Genomic DNA, 25917 nt, shown 5'->3' on the forward strand with positions numbered 1-25917 from the left:
GTTTATCTAATTAGCTTTGTGCCTTTATTCTGTTAACTTCTCAAAATTGAAATGATGTAGCTGTTGCTTTGTTCTATAGAAAAGAGCTACATGCTACCCTTTTTAATGACAGATTTATTAATGGAGCAAATAATCAGCTATTTTAAGTCAGTACAGACTTGGTGAAGCTGCTAGAACAGTGTGGGTGTACAAGAAAACAAGTGTGCATAAAATGCATACATGATATAGTACTTGTTTTCACCATAGTTTGTCCAGTTCACGTTATTTGTAATGCTAAAATACTCTAATGTGATGAACCTGAGGATCTATTTTGCTGCATATTCAACAAAAGAATCCTCAGTTACATGTCACTCATAGTCATTCTCACTGGCTTGGTTAAATATGTTATGCAGTATAAAGTGCTCTTAAAATTATAGAGTGCTTTAAAGCTCTCTGATTCCTCTCTGAGTATAGATGTGTGCTCTGGAGTGACACCCATTTATGATTCCGTGTAATTTGTGTTTAGTCCATGAAGGCATAGGGCTTTAGTCTTGGCGAAGTTGTGAGTAGGTACTAAAATTTTAAGTATTGGGCTAAGAAAAAGATGTGTGGGGACATAGGGTTCTCCATTTCCCTTTTTGGAAGCCCCATTGCCTACAAACTTTAAGCCATAACCGTTTGCAGTTTCAGCAGACCTTTGTTTTGATAGTATAAACACGATGAAAGCTTGTTTTGGCCTCAGTCAGTTGTTTTTTTGTTTTGTTTTGTTTTTTAATCGATCCTCTCCTGTGGGACATTGTTAATGAGAGCAATTGGCTAATCCATAGTGTATACAGATTTTTCTAAAACTGGCTGCAGTCACAGGCAGGTGAGAATTGCCACTTTCGCTCCCAGAGCTGGGACCAAATTGATGAGGCCACGTGAACTGATGCAGTGAAGCCTCTCCCTGGGCCTCAGGAAGTCAATCGACAATCAGTTGGTGCCCGTGCCTCAGATCTGTGATCAAATTAATACAGTGGGAGAAATTATTGTATGTCAGCTGTCTCTGTAACTTCGTATAAGTCATCTTACCTACCATTTATTTTTCAGAGACTGTTTTTATTTAGTGTTTTTTCTCTCTGGTCCCTTAGTATTTCCCACTGAGTTGCTTAAACCAATCTATTGCTCGCTTCTCTGGAGTGAATATTTTTAGTAATCTCGCAGTACCGAAAAGTGTGATGATGACTGTTGGATGTTTTTTCCCTTCAGCGCTGGATACTGAGTATATTCTTGGTCAGATGTTGCCAGAACACATTCATTAGAGGAACTAACAGTAGATTATAGGAAACCATGATAAATTGGCCTGACTAATTCAGTTTCTTGCTTGTGTACTGCAGGAGGTCTCACTCCAGAGGCTTTGTGTGGATATTTGTTTTATTTTGAGAATATAGTTCCTTGTCTTATTCATTCTCATTGGAAATGAAAAGTTTACTATCTTGAGTTAAATAAGATATTATACAGTTTCCAAACACCCACCAAGGAAGGGTTTCAGAAGCACATACAGAACCAAAATTGGCGTTACTCATGTTTGCGTTGCAGTGTGGTAATGTTAACTAGTAGCTTTTAAAACCATTGTAGTTCTAGAGACAGACCACTTTTGGAACATCCGCTAGGTTAGCTCTGCCATACAGTATGGTTGGTTATTGAAACTAGGTATGGTAAGCCAGTTAGCAAGCTGTACGTGTCTTCTCACTCATACTTCCATAGTTAGCAACAGTGTCCTTTATTTTGTGGTCTTTACTGCAGAGTTAACAAAAAAATAAAATCTCCCTTGTCTAGTAAAAATTTCAGTAGCAACTGTGTTCGTTTAATACAGGCTTAAACAGTGAATGTTAACTAAGGACTGTATGTGCTAAGATTTTAAACGTTTTTTTCTCCACAAATGTAGTAGTTGGTACTTGAAACTTCATCTTTTCTACTTTTTTTTCTTCAGTGCACCGATGCCTTATCTAATTGGCGTCCACTTAAGCTTAATAGAGGTAAGCTTACTATATGCTTCTGCGTACTGATAAGCATGAGGTGTGTGTGCCATAAATGATAATTTTAATGGAAATGCTTCCCTGGTTTGTTTAGCATATGGAATTACAAAATTTAAGTTTCAGATACTTTACAAAGTAAAAAATGTTTCTCTGAAATCTTACTTTTGAGGTGTTTTATGAAGACATGTAAGCTCTAGATAATGCTTTGTTTCTATTTAATAGCTTGATAGCTTTTTCCCTGCCTTTTTTAGTGGTTCAGCAACAGATTTTCCCAATAATAAGAACAGTTAAAATTTATTTTGGAGTTGTCATCAATCAGAATTCAGCATTATTCTGATTTCCCAGATAAATTACGTTCCTGTCCCTCTGAAAATCTGAGTCTAACATTCATCCCATAACATTCACAGCTATTAATTTAGAAATGAGGGGTTTTTTTGCCAAAAAACAAAGAGGTAGCCTTCTCAGATTTGAACATACAGCAAAACAATAGAATTTACCTGAGTGGTAAGTAACAGCTGGATCATAAATAGCTTTGCCTCTTTCCATAAGCATTTGATGGTACCATTAAGCCTACATGTGTAGTCTGATTATCATGCAGAGTAGATAATTGATTTGGGAACTTTATTTGATTTACGCTTCTGCTAAAGCAGTTTCTAAGGATCAGTTACCATTTGCTAAGCTGATGAGGTGGGTTCTCCTCCAGTCTGAGCCACTAGCACTTTTGTGTTTCCAAAAAAGAGCCGTCTATTATGTATACTCCTTAACTCTAGGTATAACCTTCTGTTCTCTTACATCAAGTTCCTATGACCTGCATGCATTGATTGTAATATCTTGACTACAATCTTCTTCCTTATTCCATCAGAAAATAATGGAACAGAAAGGCTTGCTCTGGAAAAGAAGTCACTCAATTCCTTCTGGAATTATTTCCTGGACCATACTATTATTTATTATTGTAGGACTGTGTAGAAAAGAGTTCTATCAATTTTTCCTGAAAGGAACAAATTGTTTAATTCTTAGCTGCTAATCAAGTCCACTGATGAAAGATTGTTTCATCCATTCTTCTAAAATACTAGTAGACATCACGTGTCTGGGAGGTAGATAAATCTGCAAATAATTACTTAGTATTCTCTGGTTTTAATCTGATCATATGATTAACATCCTATCTGATTTTCACAAGTATGAGAGAATGAAATGTTGTTGTAAGATATGTATAGTTCCAACATATTTAACTCTGTTTTGTGTAAATCTTGGTTTCAAGAATTAATTTCTTGAATAGGGTTGTGTTTCAGAGATTATTAATATAGCCTTACTGTTTGATGAAGAGGAAGTGTTTTTACAAACTACTCTGAATCCTGCATCTAATTCACAAATCCTACATCTAAAGCTGAAAATGTTGTCTTTGCCAGTATTGTCCTTTGTAAAATCATCATTTGTAATCTAGCACATGATAATAAAAATGTACTTCAGGAAGATGCCATAGTAAAATGCTTTTCCACTATTTTTTTTTTTCCCTGTTAACAGAGAGTAAAAAATAGATCACTGGAGGATGTGGTTTTGCTAAATGTTGACACAAACACTCTAGAAACCCCTTTTAATGACCTGAATAACCTACCTGGTGAAGTGGTGAGTCTTACAGATATTTAATTCTCTCTTTCTCATATAGATGCTTGAAATACTAGTAGCTATTTTTGCCTGGTTTTGCTAACCGATATAAAATGAATAAAGGGGTAAAAAGCACCAAGTGTAGACCCCTATATTTGAGTTTTTTACCTTTTTGACAGTTGAAGAGATGTTGAATGGAACATCATATTCCTTATTGTAAAAGTAGGATCATAATTATAAAGCTAGCTGCATTCATTAGGCATAGCTGCTTTAAACGCAAGAGTCTCTTCATCTCATCTTAATCATTATATTACAAAGTAGGCATTTCTGTCTGCCTAGTGGCATGTCTTGCAAAAGAACGAGAGAGTTTTTGAAGGCAAAAAGAAGAAGGGGGCCAATTATCGGCTTCTGCTTCCCTGCCACCTGCCAGCGCTTTCCTTTTAATTAATGATCTGATGGCACTGGTCAATATAATAAGAAATGCTTGTACAGTTGGGGTCAGAAAATTCAGGCTTTGATCTTTTTCAACTTTCTGAAACATTTATTTGTTTTCTCTAAATTATTTCAGTTTTATTTTAATCTCTTCTATCCTGCTGAGGGCTGCGTGAATGAAAACCTATACTGTTTGTCATTTGCTTTGGCAGAGCAAAGACTGCTTACTTAGAATTCTATTTGTAAATTAAACTGCAAACCCAGTTTGTCATAAAAGACATCTGATCCTTTTGAAATGACGAAAACTGTCTTTTGTCTGTAAAGGATGATAAATTAAGTGCCAGTTCTTTCTGGACTTTGATCTTGCAGAGGGTGTACCCCCCCCCCCCCCTTTTTTTTTTTTCTTATTGCCTATAGGGGAACATACTCTGTATATCATTTTAAATAGTCACAAAAATCACTTACCTTGTTTTTCCCAATAGAGCTCTAAGAGAATATAATTGTGAAGCCACTGTTTTGATTATTTAGTTCTAGATGCTTAAGCTATCACAAATGGTTGTCAAGACAAAGAATTTTATATCAAAATGTGAAATCAAAGAGTTACATTTTCTGAAATTGTAAGTCATAAAAACAAACTGTCTTAGTCAAAGTAAGGCGCTGTAGTGCCGTACTAAGTCTTTTGTTTTTGTTGGTAATTTGTATATATTTGGTACAATGGAAATCAAACTCTTGATTATATTGTCAGTTCCCTTTGATTTTAATGATGTTAAAATCTAGGCTTTTTATAGATCGTCTGGTCAGTCTGTCTTTTGAGTCAGTATCAACTATAGTTCAGAAAAAGACTATAAAAATTATTCTGATGATTTGTGATTTTCACGTTAGTGTATGAAAAAGTATACACACACGCATGTATATACAATAATTTTGACTGTACTCTATCATTCAAGAGTATAACAAGTAAAAAATGAGTCATTTTCTGGTGTGTCAGTAATTTTAACTGACCTTGCATTCAGTGAATAAGGTTGAGGTTGTAATGTCATGGAGGTACATTCTCTTGTCAAATAATAGGTAAATGTAGAATTGAGAATTAGGCATCATCTTCCATAAAATGCTGGAGTTGTAGCTGGAGGTCTTTCAAATAGTAAAAATAGATATTTGCAATGAGAGGGACTTCTCATCTATTTTACAGATGCATACCAAAATGATCCCTAAATGAGTAGGCTAGCGTGAAGAAAATAGGGATACAGATCTTCATACTTTTAAGAAGTATATTCTCCCCCAGGATATAAGCATGTTGCTATTATTAATGTTAATGGAGGTTATCCAAGTGTACAGACTATACAGTACACTTAAAATATTTCATTCCAGAGAACAAAATAGAGAACAAAACAGAACACCTGTGGTTTATGCAAAATATACTCGCAGATATTGAGGATTTTTAAATGAAGCGTTTAATTTTGAGTATTCAGATCTCTTCCTCTACTTCAGTCTGTAAAGCACTTTAATTAAAACAATTTAATGGGAAACATATACAATTATAGTTGGAAAACCTGGAAACAAAAGGCACAGACAATGTCCTTGTTTGGCTCATAAAATGACAAAATGCTTGTCCTTCTTTTGCATTCATGAGGGGCAGTGCAACTGCTAACATCTCAGTTAAAAAGTGTAAGACAAAGGAGTGTAGAGTCAAAATGGTAAGTTAGACTTAAAACATTAAAGCAAATGTCAAAGATAGTTACATATAGAAAACATTTTAACCTATATAAATAAACCTCATAAGCTTATATGCAAAGGTAATAAAACTTCTGATGAAAAAATATGAGTACCTACCTCTGAAGAGTGATAAAATAGAATGAAGAACTGAAAATCTAAAAGAAGCTATGGTCTCACTATCCCTTTCAAAAATTGATTCCAGGTTGGTTAGCAGCCTAACAAAAGAAATGCAGTATTTTCAAAGAGTTTTCTAAAACTGTTTCTTATGTCTGAAGGAAATTGGGTAATTATTTTCCTGATCAATAAGCCTGATGATGTCCTCACAGCATAGGTATTTAATAGTTTACCCATGTATAAGTAATATGTTTATTAAAATGCCCTGATTGTGAATTTTTTCATGATAAATTTAAGATTGAAAAAACATTATTATATGGCATTGTCTAATAAACTGTATAATAAATTAACTGAGATTTAAAGGCATTTTTAAATCATTCACTTAAGCATTTAAATTATAGTTACAGGCTAGATGACTTTCTATGCATGTGAACTCTATTATTCTGTCAGACTGACCAGTGGTCTTGACTGTGCAAAGGTCAGTGGTCACAGTTGTCCTGAATTACCAGTCCTTTTTTCATGTGGACCCTCTGCTGTGTTGCATGCTGTAATCTTCTTAATGGCTTCATTCCAATATTCACACATAATATTTTAGATTTATTGACTGTTAGAAATACTACCATGCCAGTAGCAGTTCCGCTACTCCTAAGGTATTTAAAATTGGAAAAATAAATCAGGGCAAGACTTTCAGGAATCCTTTGTTTCCTTAGAGGGGGGAATAACCCCTCTTTTTCCTCTCTTCTGACAAGAACACTTGTTTTTAAATTTCATCATTTCACTGTGAATTTGTCTATTACTTTTTAATTAAAAAAAAATAAAAATAAGTAGTTATTTCTGTGGGAGTAAATTTTCTAATACAATAATACTGAGATCACCACTTTAAGAATGTAGGACATTAGAAAAAGAACATTTGTGATGTATATAAATTAGCGGAGACCATAGACACACATTTATAAACTTTGGGCCTGTAATACCTGCTTGCAGTTAACTCTGACAAAAGACCAAAAGACTACTCTTTTGCTCAAATTTGAACACTCTCAAGAAAAGCTTGGAGAGTTGAGGGCATCACTTTTGGTAACCACGTCTTTCTTGGTTACTAAAAGCAAAACTTTTATAAATATGATCTTCAGAAAACAGTAGGCTTTATAGGTTTTTACAATCTTCTGTTGTCATTAAATATTAACTGTAAAATCTACAGATCCATTGAAAGATGTGTAGCCTTTGTAGCGTGTGGTGTCTACACACTATGATGCAGTACAGAATCTAACCAGGTTTTTAGAGTTTTAGTTTTGAAATTCTTAAAGTCACAGCATTTTTAACACCATAAATTGGGCATATGAACATTACTGTTCTAAAAGTAGCATTTGAGAAGTAGGCTGTAATTCATGTAGAAAATTAAATTTACTTTATAAAAATAATTACTGAAAGTGCAAATTATTTCTGAAAATACAATGATTAATAGTATTGTAAAGAAGTTATGGTCAACGTTTAACAGTGCAACTCAAAAGATTTTTTGTAAAATTTAAGTATCATAATTTACTATGTTTTCCCATAAGAAAATAGCCAAAAATATTACTAATATATCTTAGAAACTCAGAGCAGTCAGCAGTGTTTGCAGTGTTATGAGGCAACTGTTTATTTTGAATAAATTCTTAGAGTTGAGATTCTGTTGAACCTTGATACAGTTTTAGAAGCTAGAGCATGAGGTTGAAAAATATAACTAGTTTTGCAAACATTTGCATTTAAGTAGTTGTTGTATTTGTGATTAAATGCTGGAGGGCTGAGATGCCAAAATCCCGTGTGTGTAGATAATATCAAATATGTAGAAGTCTTCATTAACAATACTGTTTCAAATCATATCAGATTGCATTTTGTTGTGAGGTTTTTGTTTTGTTTCTCTTTGCCATCTTCTCTCACCTTCATGCTGTGGATAGTGGGCTTACTTTTATAGGGACGTGATCTGATGGGGAACACCAAAAAAATAGCTTAAAGCATAACAACTGTCAGTGATATCAGAGAAGTAGCTTTTTTCCAGTGATATGGTAGTCATTGGGAACTCCAGGGCATGGTTCTTCATTTCTCAGGCAACAAATGTTTTGAATACTTCTATATGTGCTTAAGTTTTTGCAGGAACAAAGGCTTTGATTAATAGTTACATGATTTTATTAATTTATTTTTTAACTTTATCTGCATTTCTACTCTTCTGCTCACATGGAAATGGAAGAGATATTGGTCATACTTTGTTTCTGATCAGATATATTTTTAGGAATCTTAGAAAGGACATAGGGTGACTATTTAAAAAAAAATTACGCTTTTTGTTTTAATGACCAACACAATACGTTTCTATATTTTTAGATACGCTTAATTACATATGAAAGCAAAATCATGTATCAATCTCATGACTTTCTAAATCTCTGAAAAACTGTTCTATTGATTTAAACCTTCCCAAAGCTCTGATTGCTCTTCATTGCTAGTGTTTAGCAGTCCAATGAAGTCACCTTCCTATGAGAAGCCGTTGCTAGGAGAAGATAAAAACAGTTTGCTTCTAGTGTAAATTAATAATACCATTTTTGAAACAGATCACTAGTGTCTTCCAGAAATAAATTTTAACAGCATTCTAACCCCTGTGGTTTGTTTGTTTGCAGTTCTTTATTTTTAAACTTTTTAAAAGGCTATTTCTGCTTAAGACATGCAAAGAAGGGGAGAAAAAAAGTTTGGCATTCTTAATTATAGATAGGTAGATGGATTAAAGCATGTATGAGGAAAAGATTTTGAGAAAGATGCTGCTTGATATTTCTTTGGCTTGGTGCCAAAACTGTGTATTTTCTTTGAAATTTTAAGAGCTATTAATGATGTCACCCAAAGGGGTCTCACACTTCCTTGGTTTTAGGTTCATGGATGTAAGCAATCACAATCCTGCTGTGCACCACATCCTTCGAAGTGGTTCAAAGCACCCAGTCTCTTATCTATACCTACTGTATTGACTGTAATAACTACTTTATCACTTTATCTTTGATTAAACTGCGGAACTGGGAGAATTTGCCAGCAAGCTACCCAAATGCTCAGCTTGGATTTACCATCACTCGGTGGTGGGATAAGCCCTGAGAAGGCACTGTCCCTCTGCATGCATGTTTGCTGACCTCAGCTTGAAGGAAGCCTAGGCAGGTCTCAAGGGTGCTTGAAGTATGCTTCAGCCAGGATTCTGGTTGTGACGATTGGGAAATCAGGGTTGCGGCCCACATTATCTCTGCAGGCTTTTTCTTCAAAAGCACTGTGCTCCTAGTACTTCTGCAGGATAATCTAATAGAGCTCTTCCTGCCTTTTAGCATTGCCTTCCGAGAGAAATGGAAGTTGGAGGAACTTTCCTTGAACTCCAGCATAACCTTTCTGAGGCTCAACTCCCTCCAGAATGGCAGCACAAAATTGTGCATCTGACTTACACATTTTTGTTCTGGAGAACCCGCCTTCAAACTGCCAGCCCATTGAGATGCTCTTAATGTTGTTGAACTAATAACATACCAATACTGCAGTAAAGTGGGAGATTTGTTGCTTTCTGTTGTTCTTTTTAACACATTTTTGCCTAAAGCATCCTGGGTTTTGATTTATGTTAGGGTACATAGGGCCTGCCAGAACTGAGAAAATCAGAAAATATCATTTTCCTTCACATCTTCCACTTTGTCCTATAATTTCTCTGCTCTACATCATCTTTACACCCTTTCTTCTCTTACCTTGTCTTATCGTCTGCCATAATTCCCCCAGGCTCACAAGGTATAATTCAGAAGAATGTAGATTTAAAAGAATGTAGAGAATTTTCTACATCTTCCCTCCCTTATATTTAGAAGATACTTTGTCCATCATGACAGAGGCAACATTTTAAGGTTGACAATTTTGTTTTTGACCTCATGTTACTGGTTTTGTTTTAGTGAAACTGAGCTAACTCTGATGGACAAATTTCTCTTATACAAAGTTTATATACATTTATTTCCCCCAGAATTAAATATTTTTAAAGTATTTTTAGTAACTTTAAAATAATCATACAGTACAGAACAAAAAATCTCCAACCTTGAACTGCTTAACTGTTTTTTGTACTCAGACTTGTACTTTTTTTCTTTTGTTTTGAGGTGTAAGGAGAAAACATAAATGAGCCTTGGTGTATGCTTTCCATGCTCTAAAAGAATCAGGCTCTAAACTTTTATCTAGATCTGTGGAGCTTGGATATAAATTGAAAAGATCACAGCTATGGGGAAAAGACCTATACTGTAAAGGCCTTTCTGCATAGATTATGAACATCATAACTCAATAATTTTTTTTTCAAAACTATAGTTATAATTGGACCCAATGGGGGTCTCTCTCTTTGATCAGATCACAGTAACTGTGACTTTACACTGGAAAATGTCACTACTGTGAAGGTTTATCACCTGTAGAGCTGGTCTTTTCTCTGATGCCATGTTCAGTTCTCATTAGCATTATTCAAAGTTTAGTTGTTAATTAGGTTGACACTTCAATTATAATCATAATCTACAAGAGCAGTCAGGACTACTTGCATAAAGAAACAAAAAGATACTCATTCTTGCATATATTTCTAAAAGAATGAAAGCTATTTTGGTGATAGCTTGTGTTTATAATGTTCTGTTTAAAGACTAACTCTGTTATTTTGTATAACATTTAGCGATTTAAATATTGCATTATTTGGTATATTGCAATACAAAGGGATGTAGAAGCATGTATTCTATGTAATTGGAGTTGACTTCTCCAGGTGTCTCTCATGATGAAAACTAGGAGAGTATAGAGTATAACTGAGTGTAATTCCACATATCTTCAAAGAATACTGTAATAATTCCAGAATTATATGATTTTTCTCCAAAGTATCTCCAAGTAGGGATCATCTAAATTAAAATTTCTTTTTTGTTTCTAATTCAGTGTAATCAGAGGTTGCCATTTGCTAAGTAAAAAAAGACAGACCTCCTTGAAAAAAAAAAAGTCAAGCACTAAAATAAGAATGGTCTTTGGTTTTTTTTAACTACAGGTGCCTCCTAAGTGGTGTTCTTATTTTTTTCGCTTTCACATATTTTGTCTTCGAGGACAATTCTAAAGGCAATGTAGCACTGAATTTATACAAAATTTTCTAAATTATTTTATAGTGGTAGCATGAGAAATGATGTAAGATAGTAATTTGACTTAAAAAAATAAATTTAAAAAATCCCTAAAACTGAATAGTCAGTGACCATTAAGAGTCCTTAAAAATAATCCTTCATAGCATAAATAAAAAATATCCAACTGTCTTCATTCAAAACAAGTAGGTACATGGTATGATTGAGAAAAAATAATCTGCAGAAAAGTGGCTCACATGCATTTTACTGTAAAATAATTAAGCTTATTTATGTCAAGAGGCCTTGGGAAAAAAAGAGAGCATAAACCAATTTGCATTAGCACTCTACCATCATCCCCTGCTTTCATTTCAATTAACAGACCAGCAGGTGCTCTTTGCAGTTAAAAAGATAAGCTATCAAGGAGGAGGATGAATTTTTGGCTGACCTGTAGACACCATGGTTTGCCTGCTGATTGGGTTCATACCTCGCTGTACCAATTTCTGAGGTGTTAATTTAACTGTTCCACTCTGTCATGCAGGTCTCGGCCTTGAAAAATAAACTGAAAAAGCAGTCTACAGCTACGGGTGATGGAGTAGCCAAGGCCTTTCTTCGAGCACAGGCAGCACTGTTTGGATCCTACAGAGATGCACTAAGATACAAACCAGTAAGGCTTCTTTCTTTTTTCCTTAATTTGTAAGAGCACGGTCTCATTCCTTGCAAGAAAAATATTAAATGTTTTATCCCAATCTGAAACATTTAAAAGAAAATGTTTTAAATCTTACTCTGTGCTAAGAATACATTGGCAATTTTGAAGACACTACCACCTCCTGACGGTGAGTTATACTGAAAAATACTGACTTGTCCCAAGTCAGCTGGTTTTTTATTTGTATCACTTTTAGAATTTATTTAGCATAAAATCAGATTGTGTTAATGAAACTACTTATATGTAGGTCACCTGGTTTAATGTGGTGAAGAATAAGAGGCTGTGCCTTTCAGATGCCATCATTTTTCACTACACCAGTCTAGAGACTTTGCTGTGTTTGAGGCCAGAATCTTTTTATTTCCTAGCAGAAGCCAGATACGAGTCAGTTGAATCTCCTCTATTATACACTTATCTTGATTCCACTGAGAAGTTAGGAGAACTGAAAACCCATTTCATCCTATCAGAACTTCAGAATTTTTATTTCTGATGTTTTGCTGGCACTCAGTAGATTAATGTGTTATGGGCTTTCATCCTTTTTGGTTTATGAGGGTGGTACATATTGAGCTTATTAGAGATGAAATTATTTATCAGAAACGACTTAGAGATTCATTTCATCTGTCAGGCCAGATTCTTTTCCTATGATATTTGCAAATTAATGATAGTAGTTCTGTTTGACAAAAATGCATTGAGATGACATTGGCTGAATCAGATTCCAAGGATATGATGTTTGGTGGTCTGATGGATGCAGATAAGTATTGAGATTTGATAGGAGAAAATCATCCTTGCTTGAGGCATCAAGTTTGTAAATATGGTGGGTGTGTGGGTGCATGGATGGATGCTTGTTTGGGGGTGAGGAGAGTGGTGTATTCTGTTGTTGGGTAAGGAACTATGTGGTATTCCTTGACGGAAGTGGGTAGGGTAGTTATTAATTCCAGATGAGGCCTTTTCCTGGAGGACACATTAGAATACAGTATGGTACAGTCTTCCTTCTACCCAGCTGCTTCTCTTACAGGTAATCTTTTTTGCTGTGAGCGTTTTACACACTAACTGTCTGTGCCACTGACGGCCACTGTTATGGAGATGAAAAGTAACCCATGCAGAAATAAAGTAATGCTTAAGGATTTAGTTCAAATATTTGTTTAGCGGTCATTATAGTTTTCTTATGGAAAGCCAGTTTGCATATTATAGTGAAATAACTGTACCTCTTTTCAAAATCGTTAAGAGTTCAATACAGTACTAGTTTCATTAAAACAAATAATTTGAACAAAACAGTTGTCATTTATTCCATAGTTGCATTACCTAACATTGCTTCAGGAGAGGTTATGTAATTTGTTCCTTAATCTAAAGCTGAGGACACTGGTCCATGTCAATTCATGGCAGCTTGCAGTAAGAGCTGTTAGGTCAAAAAGTGTCTTAATCTACGTTAGATACATGCAAACAGAATGATGTCAGTCTGGTTGATGTCCTTACCTCTGTTCTGATGAGAAATAGACTCCAGTCAATCCTTTGTTTGGTAAGTTTGTTGAACTGAATGTGCAAGTTCTTTAGCATTCTGGTTAGCATCTCTGTTGAAATGACCTCTCCTTTTAACTGATTTCCATTTTATTTCAGTTTATCTGTTGGCATATCTGAGATATCTACATTTGCACTGTATTGGAAGTAGTGCACCATTCATCATTTCAACTGGCAGACATTTGTCTAGGTGACCTTTGCAGTCTTTCTTTCTGCATTATTTCCTTTCCTTTTGTGGTGTTGTTTTTTTTTTTTTTTTTTTCTCCACTGATTGCATATCAGAGAAGATATTTATGAAACCATTGTGCCCTGATGGGTTTTTTTTAAACGATAATGTTATTTCAGAATATCTTAACAGGCAGAAGTCTGCTGGCAAATACCAGCATATCTTGGATTGGCATCAACTTGTCCAAAGACAAAGCATATTTAAAAAAAAAAAAAGAAGTGTAGTTGTTCGTTTGAGCTGTGTTCACATAGTTTTAATTTAATATTTTACAGAATTTTTTTTGTGATAGAAAAAATTTTTAGAAGCTGAATTTGCTCTGGATTAGTAGAAACTAAGAGGAGCTGTCCCATGATTGTTCAGCTCATTTTACATGTGCCTTTTGAACTCAGTTTAATGCATTGTGAATTGGGAAGTTCAAAAAATCAAATCAGAATTGGCTGTATTACAACCATTTGTCAGGAGTCTCAAAACTTGCAAATTGTTATTGCAAAGAAAATACTACCCTTTGCTTTGGAGTCTGTAGTGCTAGATCTAATAAGGAAATCTAAACCACAGCTATGGACTATGTTCTTTCAGGAGCTCAAGTAGTAGTCATGTAGAAAATCTGCAGTGGGTATACTTAAATGAGAATATTTTCGAATAGGTTTGAAATACTTTTGCTATAAATGAGCTTGTCATATTTTCAGAATCAAAAATGGAGAGGTTTTGGGGTACCATTTTTAGGATCACAAACATCCTGATGAAAAATAAAATATATTTGGATAGTTATCGATTACTTCTAAGTTTAAAAATATGTTTAAGTGAACTATTTTCCTTGCAACAGTGTGTTCTGTATGATTTTAAATTGAAACATGGAACAACTGTCATTAATATTCACTTTGAGTAAAGAACAGCTTTAATAGTGTCTGTACTCATCCAACACTTCTCTTCACTCCAAACGCTGTTCATCACACTGAACATTCATTCTGTGCAACTGTTTGTTTTCAGCACAGGACAGATTCTCTGTGGTGTAGCAATATGTCTTGAACAAACGTCTAGCAATTATTGAAAAAAAATGATTGGTGAAAGGGAAAATGGGAAGCTTCGGAGGTCTTGAAAGGAGTTCATGGGACTCCGAAAGACCATATGGAAAATTTGTCTATTCTAATACAGACAGCAAATATGACATGTAATATATAAAGGTGATCATATTTTTTTGTGTAATGATAATAAAAAACTTAATTCAGGAAAAGTTTCCAAGAAAAGTGGAAATAGTTGTTTTTTTCTGATTTAATTGTGACACTGAGTTAAAGAAATTGGTCAAATTGATCTAACTGCCAAATGTATTTTTGTAATATGCTACACTGCACATTAGCAAATAATGCATAATAGGAGTGGATCTGTAGAGCAAAATAGTACAATTGGTGCTGCAGACCTGACAACCACACAGTGTGCATTTCTAGCTTTATTGTGGTTCTTCTTTTAGTCTGGTGTTGAATACCCATAACTAGCTGGAGTTCATTTTCTGCTTTAGTTTAATCCAGAAGGAATCCAGTTCATAGCAGGTGGGGATGATTGAAAAAATTGCTTCACTGTCATTGATAAATGACAAAAAAAATAATACAGAACAAAATGCCATCAGTGGAATGGTGAATGATAATGTTTTTGTATATGATCTCATTCACGTAGAGGACTGCAATCCATTTTGAGACGTTGGATGAGATGCTCCGAGAGGGGAATGTGCATGGACTTTGGGGGGGTCTCCAGCAGTGGCAATGAAGCCATTCAAACTGTTTTGCTATAAGGAGCCCTGGAATATAGAAAGACAAGTGGTCAGTGCATGGTTGTACTCACACAGCTAGCAGCTGCAGTGTGAGCCATTGTGCAATCTGCAACATCAGTGACTGCAAACAGTTTTGATCACAAGAGTCTAACCCTTCTGAGGCATTGCAGTGGTCAGAGTGTTGTGAGATAGGTGCTTCCTGCATCACATAAATGCATATACAAACCCAAATGTTTGCTTTGGGTGGTCACAACTTAGTCTTGAACCTTTTATTGCTCCTGTTTTCTTTAGGTAGTCCAGCATTTGGGAATTTATCATGGAATAATAATGCATGTTCTGTGTTTCAGAATTGCGTGCACAGGTGGGAGTTAGATACAAAGATTGCAATTGGGCAGCTTGTGTCATTTTGTCAATGAATGTGTGTGCAGTGTTGTGTTTTTTCTTGCTATTTTGCTTTATGCATTCTTCATGGGTAATTTTTAGGCATCCCTCCTTATATCAGACAAGAACCACACCAGTCAAACATTTTAACAATTCTGTGATGGCTAGGGAAAACGGGCCTTACACATGTACTTGTGCAAACCTTGCAGATGAACGCGAAGATTAGTAAATTTTTTTCCATTAATCATATATAGTATGGTCAGTTAATAAAACACTATTTGATATAAAGAATTCTTAAACAGGCAATATTCCCAATCTGTGTCTAGAGAGGGAGAGGTAGATAAGAGAATGAGGAAAGAGTGGAAAAATAATGAATATAAAAGTATTTAGTATGATAGAGATTAATTTTAACTTCATCAGGAGAAAAAGCAGAAAAGTTATTTGCTCCTAAGCAGCAAACATCAGGAAGAAATACAGGTGTGATATTTTTATTTTTAAGAAAAGGTAATTCATCATGGCAAGACAAATACATTTCAAATGTATTTTAGATAAACAAATCTGCTTACGTTATTACACATCGATTAAAAGATTATGGAATGTAAGCAACAGTAATTTATTTTCTACCTTTGAAAAATTGTCTTTTCTTCAAGAATTAGCTAGCAAAAGATGAAGTCATTGAACGAATCCCTTCTTTTGGGGAAAAGGTCCTCAAATCTCTTGATGTTAAAACAAAAGAAACCCAGGATAGCTTTGTGTTACGTTATGATGGTTATAACATCACTCATCAGAAATTAAGAGATGAAGAGCAAAGGCTAATGGGTTGCTCTGGAATGCTCAGCAGTAGGAGTTCATGGTCTCATCAGCACACCAGGGATGCCGAGATAACTTCCAGCTTGAAGTTACACAACCTGTCAGACCTCATTGTAACTGAATGCTAACTAGAGTGCTTTGGGCCAATATTGACACTATTTTAAGTAGTGACATCAGCTCTCCAACAGATGTACGTATTGCATTGAATATGCAATAAATCAATACAATACAATTAAATGTTATATTAGGAAAGAAAAAGGTATTTTAAGATTCAGAATGCACCTGAATTACTTGAGAATGCATAAGTAATGATTGTTTATAATTGAGTTTCGAAATGAAACCTTTTGAGGACAGGTATCTCTTGAAATGGGCATCGACTTGTTTACCTTTCCCCCAAGAGTTAGGCATAGAAATTACAGCAGAGTACAGAAACAGAGTAATGAAATGCCAGAAGATAGCTTGTGTTTAAGTCCAGAACCACCCTGTGTAATATTTGTTATGACTACTTATGGCGACTTCCACAAGAATTTTATTTTACATGTTGAAAACCATATTGTTTAATTTGTCTTAAGGACCGTAGTAGTCCTTTATTGACTATAGATTAGTATTAATAAGAGTTGTTGTAGGACTTAATTGTGACTATAAGAAATATCAGCACATCTGAATCTTTTTTTTGGGTAGATTACCAGAAATTTGCAGATTTTCCAGAAATTTGTTTGTAATTTTAAGTGGCACCTTCCTGAGTAGAATCATGCATCATACTTAGTTATCTCCTGGCCTTTATCTCTGGATGTCATGACAGCAGATGAAATTTCAGCTTTGTAATTCCTTGATTTTAAACTGGGGAATTTTAATATCAAAATGAAAATGGTGTTTAAAATCTTGTTGGTTTTTTTTTTTTTGAATAAAGTATACAAAACCAAAGAAGCTATGGCCATACCTACCTAACTTCTACTCTTCATGTAATAAGTGAGAGCTACAATATGAAATGGTATTAATTATAGCAATAGTTGATATGAGTCATCTCGTGCTAGAGCGATATGAATGTTTTCTGAAAAATAATTAAAATGTTTGTACTTCTTGTTCAAGTTAAATATAACTAGTTTTAGAAAGCACAAACATACCTTCTAATCTAGATTATTTTTTCTTTTGAAATGATCATGCTGTTTTAGCTCACTGTTTTCACGTTCTATTGAGGTCTGTATAAATAGCTTGCTTAAAATGTGAATGTAGCTTAGGGTAAGAAATTCCTGCTGTGTGTGGCAAGCTATGAAAAGGGAAGAAAATTCTATAGCAACTGTTGTTAAAAGGACAGATATCTTGTTTGGGCATAGATTATTTGGTCTGAGTATTAGCTGTCTACTTTTCAGTGTGGAGTCCCCACTGGGTTTTGATCGAACTTGTTTTGAAAGTACATTGTAGATCAATACGACAGGGGCCATTTGATGGTCTAGTAGTTAAATATCAGTGGAGCATTCCTCCAAAACTCAGTTTCTAAAGGTACCTGGTTGTATTTGCAGAAATAAGAATGTTATAAGATTTATGTTAGAAAACTTCTAGAGCTATTTTTTTTTATATTGATGCAATAATTTATTTTTAAATAACACTTCAAAAGGCTTTGTGTTTACTGTAATCCTCTTGAAGGTTTGTAAAAGTTTTATTTGGGAAACAATTTTAGTTTTCAGAGTCTTGAACAAATAAAAAAGCTAGGAATTAATTGTATTATTTAATGCAATTTCAGTAAAGCTACAGTAGATACTCTGAGAAAACTTCATTGTGGAATTTCTACAGGTTTCAACAGATTTTCTCTTTTTCATGAGTAGCTCCTAGCTTTAAGGAGCTTTAAGCCTACTCAGATTTCTAAAGCAACATTGCTATCAGGAGGTTCAAATAACATAGATGTGAACTCTTTATAGATCTTAAACAAATTTTCAGCTAAGGAATAGCTTTGGTTATTCTGTCTCCAAAGTGTACTGATAAGGGAACAGATGCACCAATGCATGAATGCTTACTAAGTATCTGAAGCATTCAGTGATTAAAGAAAAGTATTTGGGAAAATATTACAGCCATGCACTAAAAATGTGTGTTGAACTACCATTTCCTGGTGTTCTGTTACATGGCTCGGGCAGGAGAAGTGCCATCAAATAAAACTATCTGACTGCTCTCTCTTCCCAGGCTGATGTGAAAGGGAGAGCAAGCATGCTGGGAGATAACCTCTCCTTTTTCGCTTTCATCTTTCCCAAGACAACTGGGAAAGTAGCAGTGGAGGCATAGTTTAATTTTTATTTTTCTAAATAGTATATTTTGAAAATACTATTTTCTCTCTTTGGTCCTAAATGTAACATTTCATAGTATGTCATGAGCCATTGTCTAGTCAGTTCTGCACTCCCACAAAGTATATACTGCCTCTGTATTTCCAGAAGTCATTTCTTTGTGTAACAGCAACAATAACAACAAAATATAAATAAGGAGTTGTTATCATTTGCTGCCTTGAAATTTTTTGGAAGAACGACGGAACTGAGAAGAGAGTCTGCCCTCAGGAATGCTATGTCTTGTACCACCATGTCTCACTGGAGACTATTCCATTTGTTTTGATGCACTTTGAATTTGCTAAGTAGCTTGGGGTCATCTTCTGAAGACAAGAGTCTTTAGGAACTCAAGAATAGCTAATGTAAAGTGGGTCAGGAAGGCAGTGCTATTTAAAGTAGCACGAAGATTTCAAGCTACTTGGCAGATCCAGCATGTCTTGCATGTGTAGTATTCAGTTATCTCAGGAGAAGTAGTAGGTGGAGTAACTTGGGTGCTTCTCCTGGAGACTTGATTGACACAGTGCCATGTATTGTACTGAGATAGGTTTGCATATCACAGCATTCCAGCTACCCTGTGAAAGGGGAAGGTTTATGTTAGGTAAATGTATAGCTTCTAGCTCTTCCAGTGAGATTTCTCTTCTAAAATCAGAGGTTCCATAAAGAAGTAAGGAAGTAAAACTTAAAAACAAGTTGAACGTGAACTTAAGTACTTTGAGTAGGATTGGACCTCTTAAGAGAGACTTAAAAAGAGGGAAGCTTTTGACAGTATAAGAATAGAATTTTAAAATGACATCACAGTGTTTTTACTGCAGCATTTCCTTGGAGCATATCTGAACCATTTAAAAACAAAGTGCAAGGTGTAAAGAGCAGTTGAAAACGATTTGGAGCTACTCCACCAAACTCACCTGGGTCACATGCAGAAAACGGTTTGTGATATTCTGGAAGCACATAACTGCACAGTCAGCCAGAATGATAGGAAAATGCGTGAAGTAGCATGTGCAGTTAAAGTTGAACAGGGTTAGGAGCAGAAAGCTGGGGTGATCATGGGCATGAATAAATTTGTCTTTAAAGTGGCTAACAGTTGGAGCTATTGTGGAGATCAGTATAGCAGCTGTCTGATCTTTTTTCTTTTGAATGGCTGAGGCGTCTTTTATTCTGTCATGGGACTGCACTGTATATGTAACTTTTGGGTAGTAAAATATTCTATGGTAGATTTAGGTGTGGCATTTTGTTGGATTCCAAATTTTCTGTCCTTGAGACATTTGGTAATTGTTTGTAATCTGGTAATTATTTTGGTTTTGTAAACTTGGGTGAGAGGCCTTTAGACTTTATGATGAAATTAGTTCCTGTACCTTGATCACTACACAAACTTTGTAATGTACCTGTTATTCATCCGGTTATGACAAAGAGCTTCAAGTATTTGTGACAAAGTATTGGCAAGAATAACAGAATTGGAGAGAACACACATCAGAAATGTCCAGTGGTCGGTGCATACTGAAGAGAGCAAATTTTAAATTAAATTAGAGAATAGCATAGGAGTCAACTTGATTGTTTATAAATAATCTTATTAGCATATTTTATTTTTAAATGAGTACTGTTTCCACTAACATTTTTTTCAACAAACACTTAATTTTCAGTGAATACTTCTTTATCATCTTTCATCATCAGACTGTTTTGGTCCAGGGTTTTTGGTAACTATAGACTATGCACTTTTCCCATGTTGGGGAAATATATTTTATTGTATTAAATTTTAATCTCATCTGCTCAGACTTTCTCCAAAACAATGTTCCAGAAAGTTTGTAGCTTTTGTTTAATGCAAAAATAAAAGTATATTTCAGTAATTTCCTGTTAAATCATCAGTATATTTATCTTATATTTTGGTAGAATAAATATAAAAATAATTTGGTGCAGATACATATTTTTGGACTGAATTATCATTTTGATTTACTGGTATTGCTGGTTTAGCATGCCAGAGAATCAGAGTAATCCTGAACAATAATGCATGTTAAATTATTTGAAGCAGTGGGCCTGCTTTTCCTCAAAATCTGAACCACTTCCTTGAACTTCAAGGCCAGGTTGGACGGGGCTTTGAGCAACCTGGTCTAGTGGAAGGTGTCCCTGCGCATGGCAGGGGGGTTGGGACTAGATGAGCTTTAAGGTCCCTTCCAACCCAAACCAGTCTATGATTCTATGAAATTTTTAATGAAGAGTGCTATAAAGGTAACATGAACCAAATGTAAACCGCTTTACTCTTTCCTTACAATGCGTATTTTGTAGACTGACTTCATAAACAAGAGGTTCAATTGCAACATGCATTTTGAGAACTATTTACGTGTTGTATGAAGATTTGGGGATTTGGGGCTTTTTTTTGTTGTTGTCTGTGTCTGTTTAATTGGCTGCATGTTTATCAAGATTGCTTGAAAGGGAATATTTGTGTGTATTGACTATTAATAAATAAATAAATTTGTAATGGAGAATTTAAATACATCAGCATATTTGTATACTCTAGTTACCATCTAACTTCTTCTGTTTAAATTTTTTAGGGAGAGCCTATAACTTTCTGTGAGAATAGTTTTGTGAAGCATCGTTCCAGTACTACTAAGCAGTTCCTGGAAACTGCTGTTAATCTTCAACTCTTTAAACAGGTATGGGAGGATAAATGACCTATGTTTAATCATTTTCTCTTAAAACATATCCATATTGAAATACATTTTCCTTTCTGTCAGCTTGTGAAACTCTGGGATAAAATATAAGTACAAGAACTTTGCATACAGATGGTCATCCCAGTTTTGTTGTATTTTTAAATCTTCGGTTATAGTTAAAAAGAGTGGTGGTGGTGGTAAACTCAACAAAAAAATAACCCCATGGTGCAGAGCCAGTGCAACGTCTCTGCAGAGCCAGTCAGCAACTCATCTAAACAAGAAGAATCATGGGGTCTCCGAGCTTGATGGTTGAACTTCATTTTCAGCTCTCTTGGCTCATGACCAAAGAACGTGAACAACATAGTGGTTACTTAAATTGGACTTCAGTGGTGTTTTATTTAAAAACTGGATTCATACTGTAATGTCAGTTTTCATTGCTAGGATTCTTGAAATATACACACAGAGAATCTTACAAACCTGAGCCATAGGGGTGGCCTGAAGAATATTCTAGCTAATCTGTTAATGCAGATTTTGAACTAATAGAGAACAAATTGTGGAATGTCTGGCACAGCTCAGTAATAGTTTTATTACAGTGTTGGAAATGAATTTTTTTCTTTAATTTTATTCTGTAAATCTTTTATCCCTTTTCATCACATGACCCCATTACATCAAAAGGGTGTTAAGAAACTTATTACTAGATTTTTAGGAAAATCTGAATGAAATCAGAAGACTCATAAAAGTATATATGTGCCTGCAAATATCTGGAATAACTGAGGCATGGGAGTTCATGTTTAAATAATCTGGTGGACTTCTCTGAAGATATACTACCATGATAGATAAGGGAAATTCATTATATGTACAATCTTCTAATGTTCAAAAAACAGGATAGTGTCTAAAGATTTTTACAAGGGTGATACTTTGTAGAAGTTCTGTGAAAATATGTTTTTCCTAATTGTATGAAAGTTAAGAAAATACTGGTCATAGAATTGGGCTCCTTTAATTTTACTGTGTTTTATATGATAACAAAAAGTAAATAAAAATATAAAATCATAAAGAAGAAATCTGAAACCTTTTGAAGTATCTATGTATGGTTGAAATGGAAAGAAGTAACAGAGTAAACAGTTTTGTTTATATTTTGCATATCTCAGTGCAATAAGCTAGCATGAAAATTTCTCAATAGCAAGCTGCCTACAAGCAATGTTTCTACATTGTTGTCACACTACTGCTACTAAAGCAGGATCCTCAGCTGTAAGAAAAAGGTTTAACTCCGCTGAAATAAATGGGCTTGTCAGTGTGGCTCTGTACTTACTCATTACATTTTAATATGTGTTCAATTAAACAGAATCAGTTTACAGTTTGTTTATAGCTTGTTTTAATTTTATTTCAACTAAAGGAAATTATATATTTTAGAGGATTAGGAAATAGTAACAATTTTGATGATGTGTGTGGTTTAATAGTAGTAGTAGGTTTTTTTTCATTTCTCTGGTTTCTGTTGTGAAGGTTACTCCTACTTTTTCAGCTAATCCTCAGCCCAGCTGCATCTTCTCCAGTTTTTCCCACTGACAAATGAGCTGTTTTCAAAGTTGTTTGTGTTCAAAAAGGCTAAACTGCATTTTATTCAGTTCTGGAAAATCTTTTAGGCAGAAAATAGTTCTAAGGAGCAGCCTTAAACCTAGACCAAGCAGAAAATAGCTACTTTAAATTCCCCCTTTTTGTCATAACTGATGAGTAAGCTTCATTTGTGCCATTTTATAAAATCCTTCCTCTGTCGTTTTTTCTTTGTAGGTTTTTAATCTCCTTCCCCTCCCTCCATTAAAACATGTTAATTTCTCTAATTTAACCATTCTTTTAATATTAGAAATTGTATCTTTTCACCAAAGTAATAAGAAATCACTGTTGGAATAAATTGTGGAATTAATTCTTTGTGTTACTCCCATTCAGATTATTTTAATCTTCAGCCTCATCTGTTTTTACTTTGTATTGCATTTTGATGTGCTTTCTATTAATGATATTCCCAAATGTATTAGCACATGCCAGTTTTTTGTACCAAAATCGTTAATTAACCTGTAAATAGGATCAGTCCCAACACTTATTCTTAAATACCATGAGCGGTGACACTTCCAGCCTGACAGTTTTCCTTTCATTACAAGCTGTTATCTTCTTTTTGGGTCAGTCCTCATCCAACCTAAAGTTCAGGTGTCCTGTTCAGGTACCCTGCTTTTATGTCATCTAGGCCAGTATTTTAAGGCACATGCAAGAGGCTTTTCTGTGATACAGGTGAATTGCATTTCATTTATCTAGAAAATTAATTGTCAGAGAATCTGTGAGAACCAGTGTTTTGATAACTCATATGCTACATTTTTCCATTTACTCATTTACCATTTTTCCCCTCAAAATCTATCTGTAAGACTCATCAAATTGTTCAGGGCAAACTGACAGATCAGTAGTTATCACAACCTTTGTTTTTTAAGTAATGGTACTGTTATTCTTCAACTGTGTTTCCTTTACCTTGATAGACTCATAAATTTTTTTTTTTACTTCCAGATATATATGCTGGTTTCCTTAGAATCATGTAACAGAGATCTAGGGGTTTTTTGACTCAAGTTTTATTCCTCAGGTACTATAATGTCCATTTCTGTATCCCATTTTCATTAACACTTGTATTTTTGTTCCCTTATTCAGCATCATAGTCTTTACTGAAAATTGAGACAGGATATTTTTGGTGGGGACCGTGCCTAGATTATCTTTTAGCCTCAAATCACTCTCTTGGATTTATAAATTCTGGAGATGTCTTTTACATCAGGTTGATGACTTCACATTTTTGTAAATGGAAAGTACTGTTTGTATTGCTCTGAAACAGAATACACCAAACTGTCTATGCAAAACATATATTTTCCAGGAATTTGTAGAAGTAATCTATGATAAGTACCCTGACATGGATGACAACTATAGGGATGTATGAAGTTTGGGTTGCTGCAGTTTGCTGGCTTTAGTTTTCTAAAGCTGTCTTCTGCCCTGAATAGATTTAATTTTAAAAACTCTGGTTATCATTATTCTTAAACTATTAGGAAATTTAATCGTATAAAAATATTTTTTCTTAAAAAGAAAATAACTATTATTGATATATTAAATGTTATTTCCTGATTAAATATTCTGTATGTGACTGTTTTTCTTCAGATTAAATGTTAGTTTTCTTAGACTATATACTTATGTTACCTATTTTCTCACGTTTTTTCCCCCACATCTTTGATATTTGTTCTGTTATGTATGCTGTCTATTTGTTAGCTTTTTCTGAGCCTTAGAAAGGCTCCCCTTTAATTAGGGTAACATGGAAGGTAGCTAATATTTATTTCAAGCTGCAAAGATAAGCAAATAATAGTTGCATCTTAGAAGTCAGATAGTTCTGATGAGTGTCCAGGAAAAACGCTAAATCATTCTTAGAACTGGCATGAAGCCTAATGCTAGACTGTCTCGTTAAATAATCTAGTTGTATAAGTAATGTAATCGGCAACATTTATTGGGATTTGTTCCTAAAATGGTGGAAAGTGCTCAATAGAAAATAAATAATGAATGCAGGATTAGGACTTGAAGACTCTAAAATCTCCGAAAAGTATCAGTAATTTCAAATTTCATTTACCAGCATTATGAATTGAGCTCTCTTCTTGCAAGCTATAGAGCTGTTATTCTGTGGAAATTACATTTATGATGTCTTCTTTGCTTCTAGCAACTATTTGGTTTCAATAATGGGTGATTTGACTTGGAACTTTAACTCCTGCCTAAATAAATTATTTGGTTTAGTCACAAACATCATCTCTCTTCCACCACCTCCCCCCCTTTATCACCAGTGCAACAAGATCTTCTGAAGTGGATATGGTATATATTTTGGTTTTAGAATTCAAAATTATTTAAGGATTATGTGTTCTGTCTTAAAATCCAAGAGTAGCACTGGAATTATTAGTTTTTATTTGTAAAGCAGTAGTCAACCAAGGGCTCTCTGGATCTCAAAGTGAATGCATTTCTTGAAATAACAGGCCCAGTTTTTTCGAGGGAGTACAGGTTTGAAAGTGGGAAAAGAAAACCATAAAGTGTGTGTGTAATTCCACATGCTGTTCTCTTCATGTAGCAATTTAAGTGCAACCATTAACAGTAAATTACTCAAAAGTAATAACTGCTACTACCACTACTAACACTTATAATTTCATTTGAATAATGTGTCCGATATCTTTTTGCTAACAGTTCTGTTTGTCAGTATTTACATTAAATACTCAGTTGGAGTAATCTAAAAACTAAAATTCAGTCAGTGTCTCAGCCCTCTGTTGATAGAATTTTACCGAATGATGAGTATGTCCATAAATCTTAGGTTAGTTTATAGTATGGAATGAATTCATAACTTTCCCCAAAGAGATAATGTCTTACAGTTCAAAGGCTGGGCATAGGAGGGGGGGGTGAGGTTTTTTTTCCACAGCAGTAGCTAAAGATGCTCTTATCTCTTTTTCTTACTGTGAAATAATCCAGTGATCCCATAGTGGTCTGACCATGAACCAACCTAATTGGAAAAAAGCCAACTTGGAGTAAAACGAAAAAATAAGAAGAAATTCAGACAAGAAAGGGAAAGAGAAAGAAA

General features: G+C 34.6%; 1 protein-coding gene across 3 annotated transcripts in view; it reads left to right on the forward strand.

The window, feature by feature from the left end:
• Positions 1-25917, forward strand: part of DENND1B (DENN domain containing 1B) — a 170715-nt gene that overhangs the window by 110709 nt on the left and 34089 nt on the right. For all 3 annotated transcript variants that reach the window (XM_074832741.1, XM_074832742.1, XM_074832743.1), the window contains 4 exons: positions 1952-1997; positions 3519-3620; positions 11487-11612; positions 21195-21296. In XM_074832741.1, coding sequence (XP_074688842.1) covers positions 1952-1997; positions 3519-3620; positions 11487-11612; positions 21195-21296 — 376 coding nt within the window. The remainder of the gene's footprint in view (positions 1-1951; positions 1998-3518; positions 3621-11486; positions 11613-21194; positions 21297-25917) is intronic.

This window comes from Strix aluco, chromosome 8 (assembly GCF_031877795.1).
Source record: "Strix aluco isolate bStrAlu1 chromosome 8, bStrAlu1.hap1, whole genome shotgun sequence".
Taxonomy (NCBI): Eukaryota; Metazoa; Chordata; class Aves; order Strigiformes; family Strigidae; genus Strix; species Strix aluco.